Source organism: Pholcus phalangioides, unplaced genomic scaffold (assembly GCF_987345545.1).
Source record: "Pholcus phalangioides strain wild (caught in Gottingen) unplaced genomic scaffold, Ppha-v1.0 ptg000022l_1, whole genome shotgun sequence".
NCBI classification, from domain to species: Eukaryota; Metazoa; Arthropoda; class Arachnida; order Araneae; family Pholcidae; genus Pholcus; species Pholcus phalangioides.
The window spans coordinates 172,692-192,657 of record NW_028301615.1 but is presented as its reverse complement, the minus strand read 5'-3'; the positions used below and the strand labels follow the sequence as shown (position 1 = coordinate 192,657).

Genomic DNA, 19,966 nt, shown 5'->3' with positions numbered 1-19,966 from the left:
AGTGGGGTTTGAACCCAGGTGTTCGTCACTATGGCCACTCACCCGATACAGCAGCAGTCCATCAATGCAAACATCCACCTTTTTTTTATAACTTGAACACAAAATGTGTTCAAATAAAAAAAAAACAAATTTCCATAATAAAAAAAATTCCCGCAAAATACGAGACTCACTTTATATTCTTTATACAAATTTATTGTGTGAAATTCAACTTCACAAAAAAAAAGAAAATGCTTTTATGAATACAACAGCACATGCATATCTGAAGTGTGACGTTACATGATTTTGAGCATATATTTTTTCCCCGGGAAGATTTCACTGTAACTAACAATAAAGGAAAAAAAAACGATACGATAAATATGCAACCGAAAGCCATTGGAACTAGTCATTGAAAATACACGTTAAGTTTTCATATATATATAATATTTTGAACTTTTCCTTCTTCCTCCACTTTTTTGCACTTTATACTAGAAACATCACAGTCCTATGCATAGTTAACGGCACAAGATATGAAGAGAAAAAAAATGCTGATAAAACAAAACTACTTTGAAATTGCTAAATAAATAAGTCAGTCAGCGAGTGTGGCACCACGATTATTATTTTCTCCTTGCCTTCGAAGAACTTTTCTCAGTTCATAGCGGAACGTTTCTTCAATGATTCAATGTACTCCTGCTGAGATTCGGCCAGCACTTTAGCCAAGATACTGGAATCTTCCCACTCAGTCAGACCAAAAACGGAAGGTGGCAACTCGTCCATGAATGATGCCGTCTCGATGAGAGAAAAACCGAGGCTACTCGAAGCACTGGATGCACAGGGCGATGGTGACTGCGTCATGGTAGCAGCAGCTGCCGTGTCTGCAGTTGGACTCTTCCTAGCTGCATAGCCACCAGAACTAAAGCCAGAAGTTTCCGCTTTAGGGCTCTCTGGCGGTTTTGTTTCCTTTTCCCCGCTGAAAGTCTCGTGTATGTTCGGGCTGGAAGATGCTGAACCCCCACGATTTCGAGGCATGAGTCGTGTGCCAGACTGAGGAGACATTCCTCCGGATACCACAGGGTCGACTAAACACGAGCTGCTAGTCGCCGTCGCTGTTCGCGTCGGAGTCTTTCTAGCCCTGCATTCATTCTCTCTCAGCCACTGTAGATATGATTCTCGAGCAACTTGCTCCTCGATTGCCTCGTTCGTCGCTTCCCAATCGGAAGCTCTCAACTTATCCTCCAGCATGGCTTGCTCCAACTCAAGGTTCTCAGAAGCTCTGATGGCATCTGTGATCAATGTTTTGTTGACGTGGTCAGGCTTGAACGATGGAAGACCCAAACCCACGCCAACAGTAGCCTTGTATGGATCGACAATCGAGTTATAATGCACATTTCTATGATAACTCAGGCGTATCGGCTCGTTATCGCTGTTCTGTTTGCAATGAAATATGTTGATTGGCTCTGTGCTGTAATGGTAAACTTCAATCTGCCGGTTAAACATTTCAGACAAGGCTTGCATCTCGACATGATTCCCATGAATATGTTCGCAGCGTTTCCTCTCCAGATATTTCTGAAAATCTTCCGTCACATACTGAGAATAGTGATCCGAGTTCTTGGCCATGTAATCCATGCAAAGCTTTCTCACCACCCCGTGCATCTCCTGGTCACCATAGATCTGGTCTGCAACCGCTCTAAACATGCAAGCTCCATCCTCGCCCATCTTCTTAATCGAATAGCCCTTCTTCACAAGCATATCTTCGAACTGTTTCTCCTTCGATTCCAATTCTTCCGGAGTGATGGAATCGAGATTCCGATCATACTCGTCTCCACTGTTATATCCAGATGGGTCTTCATTGTTATTGTCTGGATCAACATTCTGCGTGTTGTTCAATTTCCTATCCGAAGAAGTTGACTGGGTGTAGGAAGGTCCTGGATTGGGCAAACTGAGGGAGGTGTTTGCACGATGCGGGTGGTTCGAATGCGTACGGGCTTTCCGTGCGCATCTGTGAGGCGATGTCTGGTGTCGTCGCTTGGAATGACTAGGCCCTGTATCAGCATTGCTATACTCTGCACTGGGTGGACGGGCTGGGCGTTTCTCCTCACGAGAAGCGTGCGAAGACCAAGACGGAGGCGAGCTGCGATTAGTAAAGCCGAACCTCTCTCTGCCTTCTTGGGTATGATTCTGATGTGCATGAGCTTCAACGGGATAAGAATGATTGTTAGAGTCTGTACTCTCAGATTCGGTTTTCTGCTGAGAGGTCTTCTTTTTTGGCAAGATGGTCATCTTAGCTCTCTATCAGTCACGCTCAAGGAATGGCGAAGTCTAATTTTGCAAATAGTTCCTAGTCTATAGACACTCGTGATGTGTGTGCGGAATTCTGCGATCCTAAGTATGGCTCAAAAGCCACAGTTACCTTCTTGCTATAGGGGCATAATTTGAAGTCTCTTCACGAATGAGCACATTAAGCGTTACAAATCTGAAAAGAGAAATGATAGATATGAAAAATCATTTTCATGTCATTATGGAATGTCATCTCGAAAACTCTCAAAATGACAAATTTGTGAAATGAATGCACTACAAAAGCAAGTGTAGTTAGTACGAAACTTCACACATGGAAAATTAATATTCAGTGTTAAATCATACAAAGTTTCATTAATAGCAAAACACATCAATTAGAAGCTACTAATCATATAGTACAAGAGTGGATAAAACGGAAACTGAACAGCGATTATAACTTGGTTTATTTTTGTATAAGTGAGGTGACATTTACGTGTAGAGGCAGAGCAAAGGTAAGGCAACCCCTACTGTGGAATGGACTTGTCCTAGGTAGTCACACAGAAGAATGTGGTATGTGCTGGTGGTCGACCAACAGTATTGTCCAGCAGATCAGTTGTTTTTTCGTCTGTGTCTGCAACATGGTGCTATTATTTTTTTAATGACAGAAGAAGTTAGAATTTGTGAAATACATCGATGAACCGAGGGCAACACAAATTTTCAGAATTTATGTCAATGTGTCTACCAACGGGATAAAAGATCACCAAGACCTTGAAAAAACATAATCCATGGATTTAACTAGAGATGTAAAATTATTGGTAACAACTTTTTGGAGGATCTCTTAAAAAAGAGAAGATCAGAAGAGTATTTCAAAATATCCTCAGAAAGGACTACAATAACAACAAACTTCATCGGAAGGATTTAACTTGTGAATGAACACCTAAAAATATTTATAAAATGTTGAATGCTTAGGAATAAATTTAAAAGGAAAAAGGAAAAACAATAAATACTAAACTAATTACATTATTAAAAAAAACTATATTAAGTTTGATATTTCTGCTAGCAAATGTTAGAATCTGACAATCAGAGACAATCAGAGCTGTCAAATGGCGGAAAAGAACATTCATTGAATTTGACAAAAGCTGCCCCCTAAAATGATTGCAACAACAAGAACTTTCAGTACCCTTATTGCCAATAGAAAAAAGTGGGAAATAAAAATTTTTAGTAAGAGATTTGGACAAATATGCCGCTGCTATTCGGCCTATTCAACCCTTTTGTAGAATATTGCTTAGGGTATTTAGCCGAATATCTGTAAATCTAAATACATCAAACTAATTTTAAAAAATTGTGTTAATTGGAATTTTTCACATAAACTAAAAAATTTATTGATTATATTTCATTGTGTGGTGTATGTCTCCTCCGTGTAAAAAGGTTATGTCAAGGTGAATTTCTAGGAAAACTTGAAACTGAAAATAGAATCCTTCGGCAATAAGGAGGAAGTTAGCATGAATTATATAGGGTGATTCAAAACTCAAAGTACAAACTTTTAGGGGAGGTAGAACACGCAACAAAACAGAATCACATAGGAATGTATCACAAAAAAAATCATGTGCATAAGTGTGGATGATAAGAACTTTGAGCACTTGTTGTGAAATTTAATGCATACACATACTGTCCTTGTGTAAAGTATTGCTAAATAAAGAATTTTTTCCACCCATTATTAGCTTGTCATTTCTGCATCTTCGTTTATCGTCGAGCTGATCAGGTTGGGGTTTCTGGTCATACATTCCTATGTGATTCTGTTTTGTTTTTGTGTTTTCTACCTCCCATAAAAGTTTGCGCATTGAGTTTTGAATCACCCTCTATATGCAAGTTCACTAACTGAAGGATGTATCTAGACAGGATACGCCTATTGAACTACTGAAACAGGCAAAAGGGGCAAAAACATCTAAAGAAAATACAGAAATAAATTGTAAATTTCATGATGCACATTACTACTTGAGAGCAAATAATGGTTGAAGTGTAAAATTGGTAACAAGTGTTCAAAAAAAATTGATTCCGTGTAAGTAACATTAAAATACGTCATTGTTAAATTTGATTGTCAGTATCATGGCAATAAAAATCTTTCAATTACCAGTTTTTTAATATTTATTTAAATAATAGATTTGCGTAATTAAAATTCAATATCGCATTTAAAATTACAAATAATTTTATTTTTAATTGAAAACACCAATTTTTTTTGTGATGAATTTTAAGAAATTTGGTATTCGACCAAATCACTATTTGTCGCATCCCTAGTAAGCATACAATTTGAAGCTGTTGAATTCCAAAGCAGAACAGCCAAAAACGGTGACAGCTGCAGAATGCTGCTTGGAAAGAATTTTAAGAAAAAACTCCCCAGCGTAGAATAAACTATTGAGGGTAATTTCTTGCAGATGATTTTTAGTCAGCTGAGCGCTCATTGCAGAAAAATTCATGAAATTCTGCTTTGGGGTTTTTAAAGTAAAATAATAAAACCAACATGGCCGAACTGGACAACTAGGAATTAAGTACAAGTGATATAGAGTTTGAGCGTTTTGAAGTCCATTTGAAAGCAGTTTTGTATCTTCTCAAAATGAAGATAAAAATACAGTTCTTACTTCTTTGTAAATTTTGATTTTATTTCCAGCTTTGGTTTTATTTCTAAAAATTTGCTTTAATTTTAAAAGGATTTTTATCATAGTTGAAGGTTTTTAAGATCTTCAAAAACGAAAACTTTAATGAACCAACTGAAACCTTTCAACATGATCAACGGGAAACTATAAGTTGTCATCATGCAAGGTATGAAAAAAACATGATTTTTTTTAAATTTAAAAATCAGTTTATTTAAATTAATTGATAATTAATTAAAACAAATCTTGTTAATTATTAAAAATGCATATTTTTTCACCTAATCTATGTCCTGGAAATAATGGGGGTTTTTTTTCCAGTCATCAAAATTAATATACTTTCTACATTTTTTTTCTAGCATCATTTTAGAAAAAATTTAAAACAAAAAAAATTGTTGAAACACACAAACTCTGGTTTAAGAATCATATTAACAAGGATATATATATGCATCTTAAATTTTATCAATCAAAGAATAAGCATAAATTATGTTTTACAAAAGTGTTTAAAAATCAAATACCCTATTGTTCACACAATTGTGTTTGCAATGAAAGTAGCAAATTTTGTCCAAAGTGAATCAATCCTTTCTGAAATAGACAAAGTACAGTAATACCCCCGAAGTTATGTTAATGGGTGGGATTGGCAACAACTGTGTAAGTCTGGGTAAAGTTTTCATAGAAATATACATATAGATATTAATTAATTAGGACCAAATTTTAGAAAGAACATAAATCTGTAAGAAAAACTGTATGTAAGCCATAAAGACATAACACTTGTCTTTTTCTTTCTTACTATGACCACAATGCTATGGTACTCTTCTATAAAGCTTCATAAACTTAACATGCATTGTGACTGCAATATGATCTGGTAAAAAAGACTATTAAAGTCTGTATTTGCACTCTTGAAATCTGCAAAAATGAAAGTTGTGTGTTAAACGCTTTAAATGTTTTGATAACACCTCGACCCAATTAAAGGAAATGAACTGCTCGTGTTTGGAAGCAAGAAAACAGCTACGAGTTAAAGCAGACTACGTGCATTGTCATCTAAGAGCAATACATTAAGCAAAATTATTTTTTAAACTATGCGCTAAACAGGTATAAAATTGCTACTTTCTCTGTGAAAATAGTAGATATCAAACAAGCCTTGGTGACGAAAATAAATTTTTGCCAGCAAAATGCCTAACCCTTGAATAAACTACCAAGCAAACAACAAATATGAACAGCAAAAATCTGTATTTATGTAGCACGAGAAAGGTCCTTGGACCCAAATTAACTTCATGAAATAAAATTTTTCTTGCAGAGAAAAAAAAAAGTGTTTTTATTCATGAGCCTCCCCCCCTATTTTAGAGTGAATGCCTAGTAGCGACTCAGTATCACATATGGGTGCAGGTTTCTTGTTCCGCTCGATGTACAACCAAATGGTAATTCAGCATCAACTAAATGATAATGAGATAATGATAATAAACATATTCTATATTGACAAGATTGTTTCTTGTGCAATTAGTGGATGCTGTTATTATGACGTGTTTCAGACTTGTATGATGTTGCTTGATAATTTAAATGTTCTTTCACAGATTTAATGAGCTAGACTGCTTCAATTTTTGTATTAAAATTTCAAGTCTTATGTATAGATGGTATAAAAAACACACACACATCTACAATTATTTTAAACTAACAATAAGAGCATAGAATTTGACACTTTATAAGAAAACTAATTTTTCTACTTTTTTATATCAGGGGAAATCTATCGCCCCATTGTAATGCATTGAAAATACTTTTAAGCCCTGTTCACATGTGTAAATATTGCGGTAGCACTGGGTGTTCTAGCACCAGCTTGACTACTTTTTTCCTTCATAAGGAAAGAAATTGAGAGCAGTCATTGGTGAAAATTCTTGAAGTGGGTTTTAAACTCGCCTTTTCTATTTCCTATGTGAACGGGGCTTTAATGCAGTTATATCTAAGTTCAGTTCCCCGTATTTATCTGCCATTTTTACCATGCACGAAATCTAGAAATAAAGCAGCTAGCTGTCGTTTCTGTACTGTACCAAGGGATTAGGTTCAAGTCTATATTTACCAGAGATCTTCTATATTTCTTTTAACAAAGATCTCTACCACATTTCAATAACATGCATAAAATACCAGGTGATTTTTACTTCAATATCATTGAAGCTAAATGAAGCAAAAAATTTAAATTTAAACTTTGCAATTTAAATCAATTTTTAAAAAAATCAAGTGATTTAAATCAGCATATACCCCTGTGAGGTGGTTATGTAAAAAATTGTTTTGTTTTAAGAGTTTCAGGCAATGAAAACTAAATTATATTCCATAATATAAACAAAATTAGTAATTTTTTTTTAAAGTGTATTTCAAGAACACTTTCTCCTCACAATCTAGGCCTAACTACTTCCAAGAAGATGAGTAAGACAAAGATAAGTATCAGAACACTGCACCATGGAGCAGTATTATTCACTATGAAACAAAAAAGAAGCCCCCCCCCCTCCCTCATTCTTTCAGAGAAAGAAAGACATCTCCCGGGAAAACGCTGTAAAAAAACAGTGTGACATAAGAGCTTCATTGATAACTTTTTCAGTGAAAGACACTTTTTTTTTTTTGGGGGGGGGGGAGGAATTTTAAATTTTCTGTGACTTATATGATGAAGAGGTAGGTACTCACAAAATAAGGGTGTATAAATGAGAATAGAAATGACATTATTTTTCCTATACCTTTTGATGGGAGATCTCTGGAAACTGGGTCTCATAACTAAGAGAAACACATAAAGGTTAGTATTTTAGAGGAAGATTACTGTATCTATGACATTGTCAAGTTCAATGCAGCAACAATCATAAACACTATCGTGACATAAAAAGAAAAGATAACACACAGCTTTTATCAATAACATTAATCATTTGGATATTTCATGGCACTTATTAGAACAGCCGTGTTATAGTTAAACCATGGCCTAAATTAGAATCTAGATTTACCTATTCGCATTGTATGGTGAGAGCTATACTCACATGAGGTCGTAACTGAGATGTAATTCATATGTGATGTGAATAGGTATTCTTCCTATAACCATACCACTTGGCACCTTTTTATTTCCCCCTGGGTGAATTTTCTCCAAACTTATGCCTCCTGTTCATTTTTGTGTAATGTCCATGAATTTGTTCTTTTTTTTGCAACAAGACATGCAAAAAGAAACAAGTCAAAATGTGTCAATTTGGTTTCGGAAAATCCCAGAACAATCCCAGTCCCGGGCTGGACAAATCCCAGTAGCCATGGCGACTAAAAAATTGGTATTGGCACCAAAAAATTTTCTTTGTGTAGATACTAAATTGCAGACTGAGAGCAGTACAAATGTTTGGAATTTATCAGCCGAGTAGGCTTCTTGGCAATTTTTTTTCTCCCGTTTCTTATATAATATTGTTTTCTTAAAGAATAAAATATATCAATTTATTGAAAATTTATAATAGCATATCTGATAACATGAAAGGAGAGGAGATCTCAGCATGCTTTATAAAGCCAAACAAAGCATTATTTTGGATCTTTTTCTTCCAGTGAAAAAGCTTTGTGGTGCCAAGATATTTTGGCAAATTGTCCAGCCCTGGTTATAACGGAAGAATAAGAATGGGTCAAGTCAGTGTTTCCCAAAGTGGGTAATATCTCATCTTGATGGGCGATGGAATGGCCCAGGGGCAGAATAGAAACTACGAGAGAAAAAAATTTCTGAAGATGGGGGCGATAGAACAAAAATTTTGGGAAGCTATAGGTTAAGTTGTCGGTTGCATCACACTTTTGTATTCTTTTTTTGACCATGCATGATATCAGAGCTTGACAAATCCCATTACTATGGCAACTAGAAAATCTGTATTGGTGTCTAAAATGTTTTATATCAGATTGCAAAATTGGAGTCTAAAGATGACACAAAATTATTTGATTTCATAACTCTTTTTCATTTGTCAACAACAGAAGGACAAGTCATCAAGCCGCAAAAAAAAATAAAAACACATTATTTAAGAATATTTTTCTCTGACAAAAACTATGCTTGGCTTCAAAAACATTTGGCTGGCATCTTAATTTTTTTTTTTTTTTTTGATTTGTCAAGCTCTGCATGATATAGGTAACAAGGGGTGTTTTTAACCATGAAAAATTCCTCAATGCATTATCGATCAACATCAATGAACACATATGATGATAGTTAAAGCATGAATAGTATTGCTGTTCTGCAAGAGTTTCCCATCTAAGGCTCAGTCATTGATCTTCGTATATCAGGCATCTTTAACCCTTTGGCCATGAGCACCACGGTGCTCTCTGAAGCCCCCTTAGTGCTGATTTTAGGCTCGTCAGCACTTGATTGACATTAAAATTAAACAACTTGTAGAAATCGCATTCACGAATTTAAATCATCCCGATTTCATGCATTTGTATGTCAAACTTACAGTAAGAGTTCTCTTCTTTTGATATGCACAGTCAGTGCTCAAAACTGTAAAAAGGTTAAAAAAACCTCCTATCCTAGATTCTAATTAGCAGAAAAGCTATAATATACAGTAGACTCACAATAATTTGACTGAGCGCCAGTCCATCCAGTAATCCAGCGATTTCTGGATGTTCAAAGAGTTTTCTTTGAGTATAGATGAGGAAAACATGTCATTCCATGTCTGTACACAGAATTTCACATATTATTTAAATGGGCTTTTTCAACTAACTTTCAGTAATCCGGCGAACCCTAGTCTGACATGTGCTGGATTAACAGGAGTCTAATGTAATCACTTCTGTTTTTCCCCCTTTGTTCACAATTTTCAGGCAATTCATCTTTTCACAAATGGTGCCATTGTCTTTTGCTTACATAGAGGTTTACGATAATTATTTTCCCATAATCAGGTTTCGCTAATGTAACACCCTAGTTTTCCCTAATGCAACACCATTTTCTAGTGAAGCGCAGGGTGCAAAGATAGTTTTCTATTGAGTCTTGCTGTACGTTTTTAAATATATACCGTTAGTTCATGGAGTAAGGAATATTATTTTTTTAATACACGTGTTACTTGGGTACTCCCCTGTTAGAGCTATGACACACATTTTCAGCACGAAATTGGCACAATTTGGCTCATTTCTTTCATCCTCATTACAGTTATCTTACAGTCATCCCTTACAGTGCACTGGTGACACTGCTTCCAAGTGAGAATCATGATGAATTTGAAACCAAGTAAAGCCCTGAAGAAATTTCCACGGTCTTCAACAATGGTCTAGGATGAATTGAACTGTCAGAATGGAATGAGGAGCTACACACTTCTGTCATACAATCCTTGATCGATCAAACGTTTGATTGCGCCTTTTGCAATATTATGATTTTGTATAACTTTCTATAATTAATTATTACTGGTGCCCATTGCACTTTTGACTTTATTCATTTGATTTAAATTATTTTAATTATGATGCATAATTTTTGACATATCAAATTCTAGTTTTGCCGAAGATGCCATTCTTTTTTAGAGGAAAAGTGCTTACGTCGCTTCTTGTGATAGAGCCTGTGTGTGTGTGTCTCTTGTGGTCTCTCCAGCAAAAATGTCACATGAAGGGCCTGTTCCTGAGGGCCCTGGGCAAATATAAATTTTTGGGACCCTCTTAATATGTAGTCTTCTTTGAGGCAGAGGCGAATTAATACAAGGAAAGAGCACGTGGGCTGTGCCTGAAATAAAATAGGCTGCCAATATCGAGACCCTAGCCACATGCCATTTTCCCTTGTTAGAAACATACCCTGATCACACACAACCATAAATGTAAACTTATATTGGGCCTCCATGTACCCGAGCCATCCTCATTCTCAATATTTGTCATCATCCCATAGAAATAATGAGTCTGAAAGGACCCCCCCCCCCCCCCACCTAATATTTTAAATTACTTTACACCTATGGATGCAACTTCCCTCCATATACAATTCCACACACACAAAAATGTAATAAAATCCTTGAATTTTAAATTTTTTTTTTATTGCTATTCAATATAATTATAAGGGAAAACAATTAGATAAAACATGTTTAAAATTGGAAATTAAAAAAAAAAAGATGGGAATCTGGAAGAAAGGAAACTGGATTGGATCATGTCCAAAAACAAAAAACCCCTGGAACAAATGTCAAGAGATCATCTACATTCACACAAATAAAACGACCCCAGGAATTAAAATTTAAAAAATCTAAAACGATAAAATTCCAAAAAAAAAAAAAACATCGATAAAATAGATAAAATACCCACGGACAAATGAATAATAAATCGTGAAACGTAAGCCTTACCAGCTGATAAGGGCGTCAACAGCACCAAACAGAGTAAAAGTTTATTTATTCTTAACACCATGGGAGAGAGAGGGGCTTTTTTTTTTCCTCCCGTTTCTTTCTTAAATTCAAAATTACCACTGATCGATCAGTGAAATCCTCGATCACTAATTAAAAACAAAAAAAACCCCACTAGCACACTCATGACCACTAATTAAAAATAACTAATGAATTATACGTGTATACATATACGTACCAAGGCAGGAAATGTACGACTGGACTAGTACTCAAACATGGAGGAATTTTTGTCTTCTGCTTTTTTTTGTTTTTTTTGACACTTCTTTATTGCCCTCACTTCGGTGGAGATCTTTATCTCTCAACACGTTCTCGATCCAAAGAAATCGTCCATATTTTTGTTAATGAGATGGGAAAGAGAAGAAAACAATGGGGGCAAAAAAACAACTGTGAATGAAAATTGAAAAGGAGGGGACTAAAATCAATTCCGAGACTCACACACACACAACAAAATGTTTTACTCCCTTTTTTTCTTTACGTTTTTTTTGTTATTTATTTTTTTTACGAAAAAAGCCCCTCGAGGTTGGCACAAAGATGACGAGATCGTCGTAGGTAGCGCTGTCAGCTGTTGATTGTAATGTGGTTGGAGACTGTGACGTAGGAGATTACACAAAAAAAAAACCACCCCGAATCTGACGTGTTAACTAATCACATAATTTTTCTTATTTCAGTTGTTTTTAGTTTCATTCTTAAATTCGTTTTGATTGGTTACTGTTTGTAGAAAGTGGGTGGCAGGTTATGCACGTTAGCGAATTAAAAGAGAGTTTTTATTGAGGTGAACATAATTTTTGCAATAAGATGTATCTTGTGATTGATCGAAATTTCGATGATGATCCTCACGTGTGAATGTCATGAGGCTGATTTTTTGATTGAATTTTGTGGGCAATAGGGAGAAAAAATGTTTATTCTCAAAAAACATGATTTGATTTACTATGAAAATTCATTTTATATCGAAATGTAATTTTTGTTAAAGACGTCAGCACTAAATTCTGCTCTTGATTAGCATCATGACCATATTTTAATGGATATTCTGTGATAGGAAATACGGGAAAATACGGAATATCGTCATTCGTTGCCAGAAAAATTTCCAAACTCTAGTGAAATTATATTCCATAAAGTAAATGTTGAAAATGATGTATATGTTTTGAAATAAATTATACAATAAATAGATATTTATTTTTATTCAACAATGAACTGTTTATGTAGATTAACAGGTCGTGCTGCCATCTGTTAAATATAACATCAACATTAGCTGGAATTTTTCTTGTTGCGTTATTGATTAATAGATGTCAGTAGCAGTCCCATTTACAAAAAAACGGAAATGAATAAAAGACTCGCCAATTTCAAATCGTACATATTTTGAATTTTGAAATTTCCAATTTTTTACATTTGACTACTGAGCGAATCAATTCTTTGTGAATATTTCTTTGTAAATCTTTTCTTTGTGAGACGTTCCCTTTACTTGCAAAGTTTTAACATGTTTTTTTCTTTTATTATATGAATCACAGTTAGGGCCGCAGCCGTAGGTGGAGATTGACTTGGAAGTCTGGGGTAGGGGGGGGGGCAAGGTCATTATTGTTGGGGGGCACGATGATGATGATGTCAATTGATATATCCATTAGATCAGTCGACTCCACCGTTGACGCTGGGGGGGGGGGGGGGCAATGCCTAGAATAGATACTTGCCCTGGGTGACGGCTAAAATTTTTGTTTCCAGTCGTGGGCCTGGTTACACAGTCTGATGTTTCATTATATAAAGAAACGCCAAACAGGGCAAGTCCTTACCAGACGCGGTGCCCGTTGCGAAAATAATAGGGGCACCAGGGGCCACTATCATACCCCCAAAGGGCGGCTCTGATGAAAATTAGAGTAAAAAAAATTAGGTATTTTCACCGGTAAACAGTTAAAAATTAGAAACACGCAGCCATAATATGGTGTGGGCAACTGACGAAGTTGGAGCGAGATGAGACTGGATGATTCTCAAACTTTGGTTATTCGCGGCTTCCTTGTATACCTGATCACATAGGTAGGACGACTTCATAAAACTCATCATAATTATATAAATCAGGTTATGGGGGAACCCAGGGTCGTCTTAAGGGCATCATGAGTCCCTGGGCCAAATGATTTTTCTGAGGTCCTACCAGGCAAAGTTTCGAAAATCTCAACCAGATCCCATTTTTGTGAGGCTCCCTTTTCTCTTGAGGCCCCCAGGCCGTGCCCGGGTGGACCCATGCCTTTAGACGGCACTGGGGGGACCCCCCCCCTTCCCAGCGTCAGTGACGGAGCCAACTGATCTAACATATATGCAAATTGGCATCATCATCATCATCGTCCTGTCCCCCCCCCTCCAGATTTCATTGTCATGTGTGCCCCCCCCCCCTAAGCCTTTCATGTCTATCTCCGTCTACGAATAAAGTTAACTTTGATTTCTTCCAACATCAAACATCAATAATGTGAGCAAACATCAATATTCTGGACACTATGCCCTTTCCAATGCATGGAGGCTTCCCTTGTAACCATGATGCAAACTTGAAGGGGTGCCCTTTGGACTCAAAGTTTGACTGGACTAGAAATAGATTTATGGTTCAAAAACACTGGCATACGCAAGGAAAGGAAGGGTTTTAGGTTCAAACTAAAACAAAGAACCCCCACAGGCCCTTGATAAAATCCTACGTACACCACTCATGGTTCCCACAACCTCTCTAGCGTGGGAGTCCGGAACGATTCTCATTATTTTTTTTCTTTCGTTTTTTTTTTTTTTTTTTCACGCTATAAATTCACCATAGAGGGACCCGCCAAAGTTGTCGGCTTTGGAAGGTTTTGGGGACCATGACGCGACCAAAGGTGGATTTATGGTTTTTGTTACCCTCCGCCCATTCTTGTCGGCGTTTCTGAACCACTTATTCTTTAAATTTGCAGCCCTGTGTGCCATAGCCCGCTCGACCCAACCCCTGCCCTTGTCTCCAAGTCACTCTTACATGCTTGCATAACGTTCTTGATCATTCTTTTGGTCGCCCACGAACCTAGTGCCTGAGGCTGTACGTCACTCTTTTGGTTGCCCATGAGCCTAGGGCCTGGCTCTGTATGTCACTCTTTTGGTCTTCCACTGATCCATCGCTCCCCTAGGTCACTTACATACTTGAAAGCTCTCCGAGTCACTTGGTCACTCATTGACTCGGTTCCTTGCTTTCTGAATCACTTTTCTGATCCCTCTCATGCCCCTCTAGGCCACTCTTCTAGTCACTCACGAGCCTGTTTCCTAGCCTTCTAGGTACATGCTTCAAACTCTCTAGGTCTTTCGTTTGATCACTCACTTATCTAGTCCCACGTTCTTTAGGCAGAGGGTTGTTTTGCTGACTATACTACTTTTGCCACTTTTCTTCCATTCTGTAAATTTTCTTGCCCACTCATTATTCATATTCACCGCTCCTTACGATTTGCCTCTCTGGTCTATAGCCAGAGCTGCCCTTATGGGTGTGTGGCAGGTGAAGTCGCACCGGGTCCTGCGGTTTGGGAGATCCCGCAATTACGGTAATGGAAGTGAAAAATTTTTTTTTTTTGAAAATACATTTTTTTCGTAGTAAACATTATGTCTAAGCGTCCGCTGATTTGGTTCTAAAATTTTTTCCTGGAATGACTCATCATTTCTGGGATTTTTTTCCCCTCATTAATTCTGAATTTTTATCATTTCTGGGAGTTTTTCTCTCATTAATTCTTGTATTTCTTTCTCTCAATAATATTCCGAATTTTCATAAATTCTAGGATATTTTCATTAATCATGAATTTTCATCAATTCTTGGAATTTTTCCTCTCATCAATTTTGAATTTTTATCAATTCTGAGATTTTTTCCTCTCATCGGATTTTTTTCCCTCATTAATTCTGGGATTTTTCCTCTCACTATTTCTAAATTTTCATCGGTTCTAGGACTTTTTCGGTTAATTCTGGATTTCCATCAGTTCTGGGATTTTTACTTAATTAATTCTGACTTTTCATTGGTGAGTAGATATTTTTTAGCATTCTTGTATATTTTGTGACAAATGACAATGCATGAAATTTTTTATGCCCGATTCCCCCCCCCCCCACAAGAAAAATAAATAAAATCAGGACTAAAGAGCCCCGAAATTATTTTCACACTGTTCCCCGCTTCTGATAAGGGTGGCCCTGTCTATAACCCGCTAAGGGGACCCCCCCCCCTTTCCGTTGATACGCTTTTGTACGCCACTGCTTAAAATATCCACCTCTTATACTGGAAAAAAGATGGGAAAAACAATAAATACTTCAACTCATAAAGATATCACGTCAATGGAATCTGACAAAGAAAGCTGTTGGTATATATCAGAGTAGAAGATGGCACCAATTCATTCTAGAAGGAGGCACTTAACCTCTTCGCTCACATGCGTGTGTACCTCATTTTTAACGGTTTTAAATGATTATTTTTTTCAAGTTAAGACCTGAGGACTTTAAGACCTAACTCGAAAATGGTCCTAGTAAAGACATATAAATCGACCAATCATTTTCTTTTTTCCTTTTTAAAGGGCATTTTGCCATAAAATAAACATTACGGCTCAGGTTTGAATAGGTTAACCAATCAAAGCAAATAGCTGTAGCTCCATCTCCCCGTCCCATTTATTTTTTATTTTTTTAATTATTCTGATAATATTCGATTGATCAGCATCGCTCGATTCTCTGAAGCGATTGCAAGGCGAAAAAAAAAAGGCATTCCGGCAGTGAAAGCTGCATAAAACAACAATGAACACGGAAAACCATTGTACATGCATGCTTTTGGCCTCATAACGAAAAGCAAGACTGACCTCTTTTTTTTTTTTTTACTTTTATTATATTTTTCCATTTTCCCAAATATGATGTAAGTTACTCGTAACATTTTTTTTGCTCCACCTTCTATTTCGGAATTTTAAGAGGAGGGGGATCTATTTTTTAACCTAAAAATTACATTAGTGCTGAATCAAACAACACGACGTCGAATCGCATTGCATAGGCTCGAACAATCGTCTAGGAATTCCCGGCTACATACATAGTTATCATTTATGGAAATTATTCGAATGAATGTATGTACTGGGTGCTCCCTGTTTATAGTTGTCCAATTGCTAATCTTCCAGGAATAAATACTAAGTAAATCATGCTCTTGGACCACGTGAGTAACGAACGACAAAAAACTGTGAGAAGTAATTTTCTGGTAAGGATGACCTCGAAAGACCGTGGGAGATTGGAAATAACGTTCCAGGAAGACCACGGGAACCGACCGTGATCAAGGAACACTGTGAATCATGTTCTGGAGAAGTCTCCGGAAAACCACTGTATTCAAGCTCCAAGAACACGGTAATCTAGTTCTGCGATGATCTGAATACATTTCGTTTTAAATAGCTCTAGAATTCATTTTTCGCGTTCTATGAATAAAATGCATTTCATGTTCTTGAAAAACTACGCGAATAAAGCGAACCATTCTAAGAAGACCACGAGAATAAAACCAGGAAATTGTCACTGGAATAATACGTAGCAATCAAGTTGTTGAATTACCGCAAGAATCAGGTACTAAGTAAACAACGATTAAGTTCTGTGATCAGTGCCGCCTAAACGCATGGGCCCACCCGGGCACGGCCCGGGGCCCTCAGAAAAACGAGTAGTAGTCATAGGCGGTCCTAGACTTGGAAGTCTGGGGGGGGGCACTGTCATTATTGCTGGGGGAGGGGAGCACGAAGATGATGTCAATTCATATACACATTAAATCAATCGACTCCACCTTTGACGCTGGGGGGGGGGGGGCGGGTCTTGCCTCCGCCCATGGAGTAAATTTTTTCGAGAATTTCCCGGGTAGGGCTTTCAAAAAAAAAATCACTTGGCCCGTGGGCCCATGATGCTCTTAAGACGGCGTGATCTGTGATGAGAATTAATGACCGAGAAACAATTTTTCGAAGACCACGGGAATCAATATTTTCTTCCTCGTAATCATTATCTCCACAAATAACCAGTCATCCGTCTCGATGAATCTTGAATTAACAAGTGGAGAGGACATTTCTATATAAAGAACGTTTTTAGCTTTTATCATATTCATGCTCCCCCCCCACCCCCTGCGAAAACGGGGGATGACAAGTTTCCAGTTTATCATTTTTTTGTTTTTTCACACTGTAAATTCACTTTAAAGCGGCCCGTGAATTAGCTGCCCTGAGGGGACCATCAAAGATCTCAGCCTAGTGTCTTTTGCTGCTGGATGTGGGGGCCCATGATAATCACCATCTAATATTCAGATAGAGTTTGACATTCATTCTACCTGATAATTTCCCAAAATTCAATTGATAGCCAAATACAATGGTGTCCATGAAATTCCCCCCCCCCCCTCCTCTCCTCTCCTCTCCTCGTATATGATAGACATCTTACTTTCAAAGTGCAGAAGAGATGTCAGATCTTATTACTTTTGTTCCGCAAGATATCACCAGCAAAAAATAGCGGGATCTTTTTTTTATTTTCCTCAACGTTGACCCATTCATTGTGTAATGATAATCACGTGTCATCTCTGGTGGTCAAGGGATGGCCTGCAGTCAGTGGATCGTGAATTTTTGTCATTTATTTCCCTTTCTTGTTATTATTACGGCGAGTTGATCGACAGGTCAGTGGGGGAAAAAACACCAAACAATGCCCGAGAACTTCCAGAGACAACTTCACACACACATAGATATAAATAAATCCTAGATTGGAGAGATATAGAACAGAACGTTCATGGGGTGTATCAAGGTTCTACATACAGTAGAGCAGTGGTTCTCAACCTGGGACCATACAGGCCCCAGATCTGAGATTGGATCCTTCGAACTATGCCATCGCAGAAGCCGACTGAAGAGGGGCGATTTTTTATCACCAATACATTACTCGCTTACACTTGAAAAATGTCCAGAACCGCACCCCACCGCCTCGCGGTCTTGGGATATGAAATAAAGCTTTCAAGTGAAATATGGTGGGGGAAAAAATGGGACTATATATGTTCATAGAACCATGAGAGCCAACCTGGGCCATAATAGCTAGTCTTGTATATAACCTCACACACCCTTATACAAAACCTCACGGGAACCAAAATAATACTAGGTAACAGTGGACCATTTCGATTCCCTTGGGGTTTTGCTATTCAAAATAGTCCTCTCAAAACTCGTCGCATAAACAAGCGGACAACATAGAGGAGTATTCAGTTGCTCAAAATATTCCCTTGAAGCCTCTCAAAACAATTTTGAGGTATAAACGTTTAAATTTTCAAAGAAGCGTAGCCCCACGGTAACCAATAATTTGCAATAACAGTTGTACTCTAGTTCCACACACTCCCCACTACTGTGTTAGGGAAAATAAATTCTCCAGAATGCATTTAGGAACGTTTCCCGTTTTACAAGCCCGGACGGATCTCTCTGCGTCCCTGGACTGCCACTTTTCTTGTTTGCGGCGAGAATTAGTCCCGTCTTTGGGATTTCGGAACGCTTCTAGTTTAAAGAGCTACTTTAGTCTTGATTCTATCAGGCTTGCGCTTCAGTAAGCACATTGTTAGCGCAAGTCTAACATAGACACCTTCAGCTTGCTTAGCGCACTTTCAGACGCTCGCTTCATTCCTCTTTATTGACATTCTGCCCCCATAAATAGTTTCGAAGTTCGTAACAACATCCATTCTAATTCTGTTTCTCCCCACCATCCGCCCCCCTCCTTAGTTGCTGGGAAGCCAACTTCAGATCGATCTTCATATTGGTAGATTTCGGTCCTTCACTTGTGTAACATTTTGAATTTTTTCTTCTCATTTCCCACAACTCAAGCCAACCCATAGGATACTGTATTAAACCCTAAGCTTCTACCACCCCCCGCACTCTTCCATCGCCCCCGGGGATGATGAAAGTGGGCAAGCGACGCAATAAGTGCATTTATAACAGAAATTATACAGAATTTATAAGTGCATTTGTACGACTCATTTAGGAGCCGCTGCCAATCAAGTTTGGGTCCTGAGCCATAGCTCCAGAGTCCTTGACTGTTAGAGGATGATGAACTACTCATCTCGGAAGCCCCTGTGAATCAGATTTAGGTCGTGACCCATAGCTTCGCCACAGAGAGCATCAGGCCTACAAACGGTTCAAATATTCAATCATTACACTTCACTTCACTTCATAGATGGCAGAACTGAAAAATCAGACACAACAGTAGATACGCACTAAGACTGTTAGATACACACTCTCACACTTCCGGTACAAATCACTTGGTTGTAAATTGATTGCCCATGGCGATAGACCGAAGTTGTGTTCGGTTTGCAAGAAAGAAAGCTCAAGAATCCCTTGCTATAAGTGGAATTGTACCATTCATCTCGAAGACCGTGGTAATGAAGTTTGGGTCGTTACCCATAGCTCAAGACAGGGCCGGAACTAGGGGAGTAAGGGAGGGGGAACTGCCCCGGGCCGCAAAATTTAGGATGGCTGCGAATTTTAGGCGGAAACAAAGAAAACCATTATAATCATTGATCATTTGATCATTTTTGTCGCACCACGGTCATTTTCTGCACACGAGGGCTAATTAGACCGGGACCTACAATTTATTGCCGATTCCGAACGGCAGGCTTGTTTTTCATACTCATCGAGAGGTTGGTGCGCTAACCCCTCGATGGGGGACTCCCTGCGGTAGCAATTTTTGCTGCGGTCAAGTCGCCGTTTTTTTTTGTTGTACCCCTGTGTCAGTAAAGTTTTCTGACAAGGACGAACTGGGTAT

General features: G+C 37.9%; 1 protein-coding gene across 3 annotated transcripts; it reads right to left on the bottom strand.

The window, feature by feature from the left end:
• Positions 1–165: 165 nt before the first annotated feature.
• Duba (Deubiquitinating enzyme A) lies at positions 166–11,806 on the bottom strand. 3 transcript variants are annotated; one of them, XM_089249669.1, is made up of 3 exons: positions 11,412–11,806; positions 7,616–7,652; positions 181–2,449 (listed from the first exon to the last, which is right to left on the bottom strand). In XM_089249669.1, exon 3 carries the CDS (start codon positions 2,254–2,256, stop codon positions 625–627), a length of 1,632 nt encoding a protein of 543 aa, XP_089105795.1. In that variant the 5' UTR covers positions 2,257–2,449; positions 7,616–7,652; positions 11,412–11,806; the 3' UTR covers positions 181–624. The 3 variants fall into 3 exon arrangements, with proteins under 3 accessions (XP_089105794.1, XP_089105795.1, XP_089105796.1); XM_089249668.1 differs by lacking the exon at positions 7,616–7,652 and having other exon boundaries at positions 166–2,449; positions 11,412–11,784; XM_089249670.1 differs by lacking the exon at positions 7,616–7,652 and having other exon boundaries at positions 11,177–11,440.
• Positions 11,807–19,966: the final 8,160 nt, after the last annotated feature.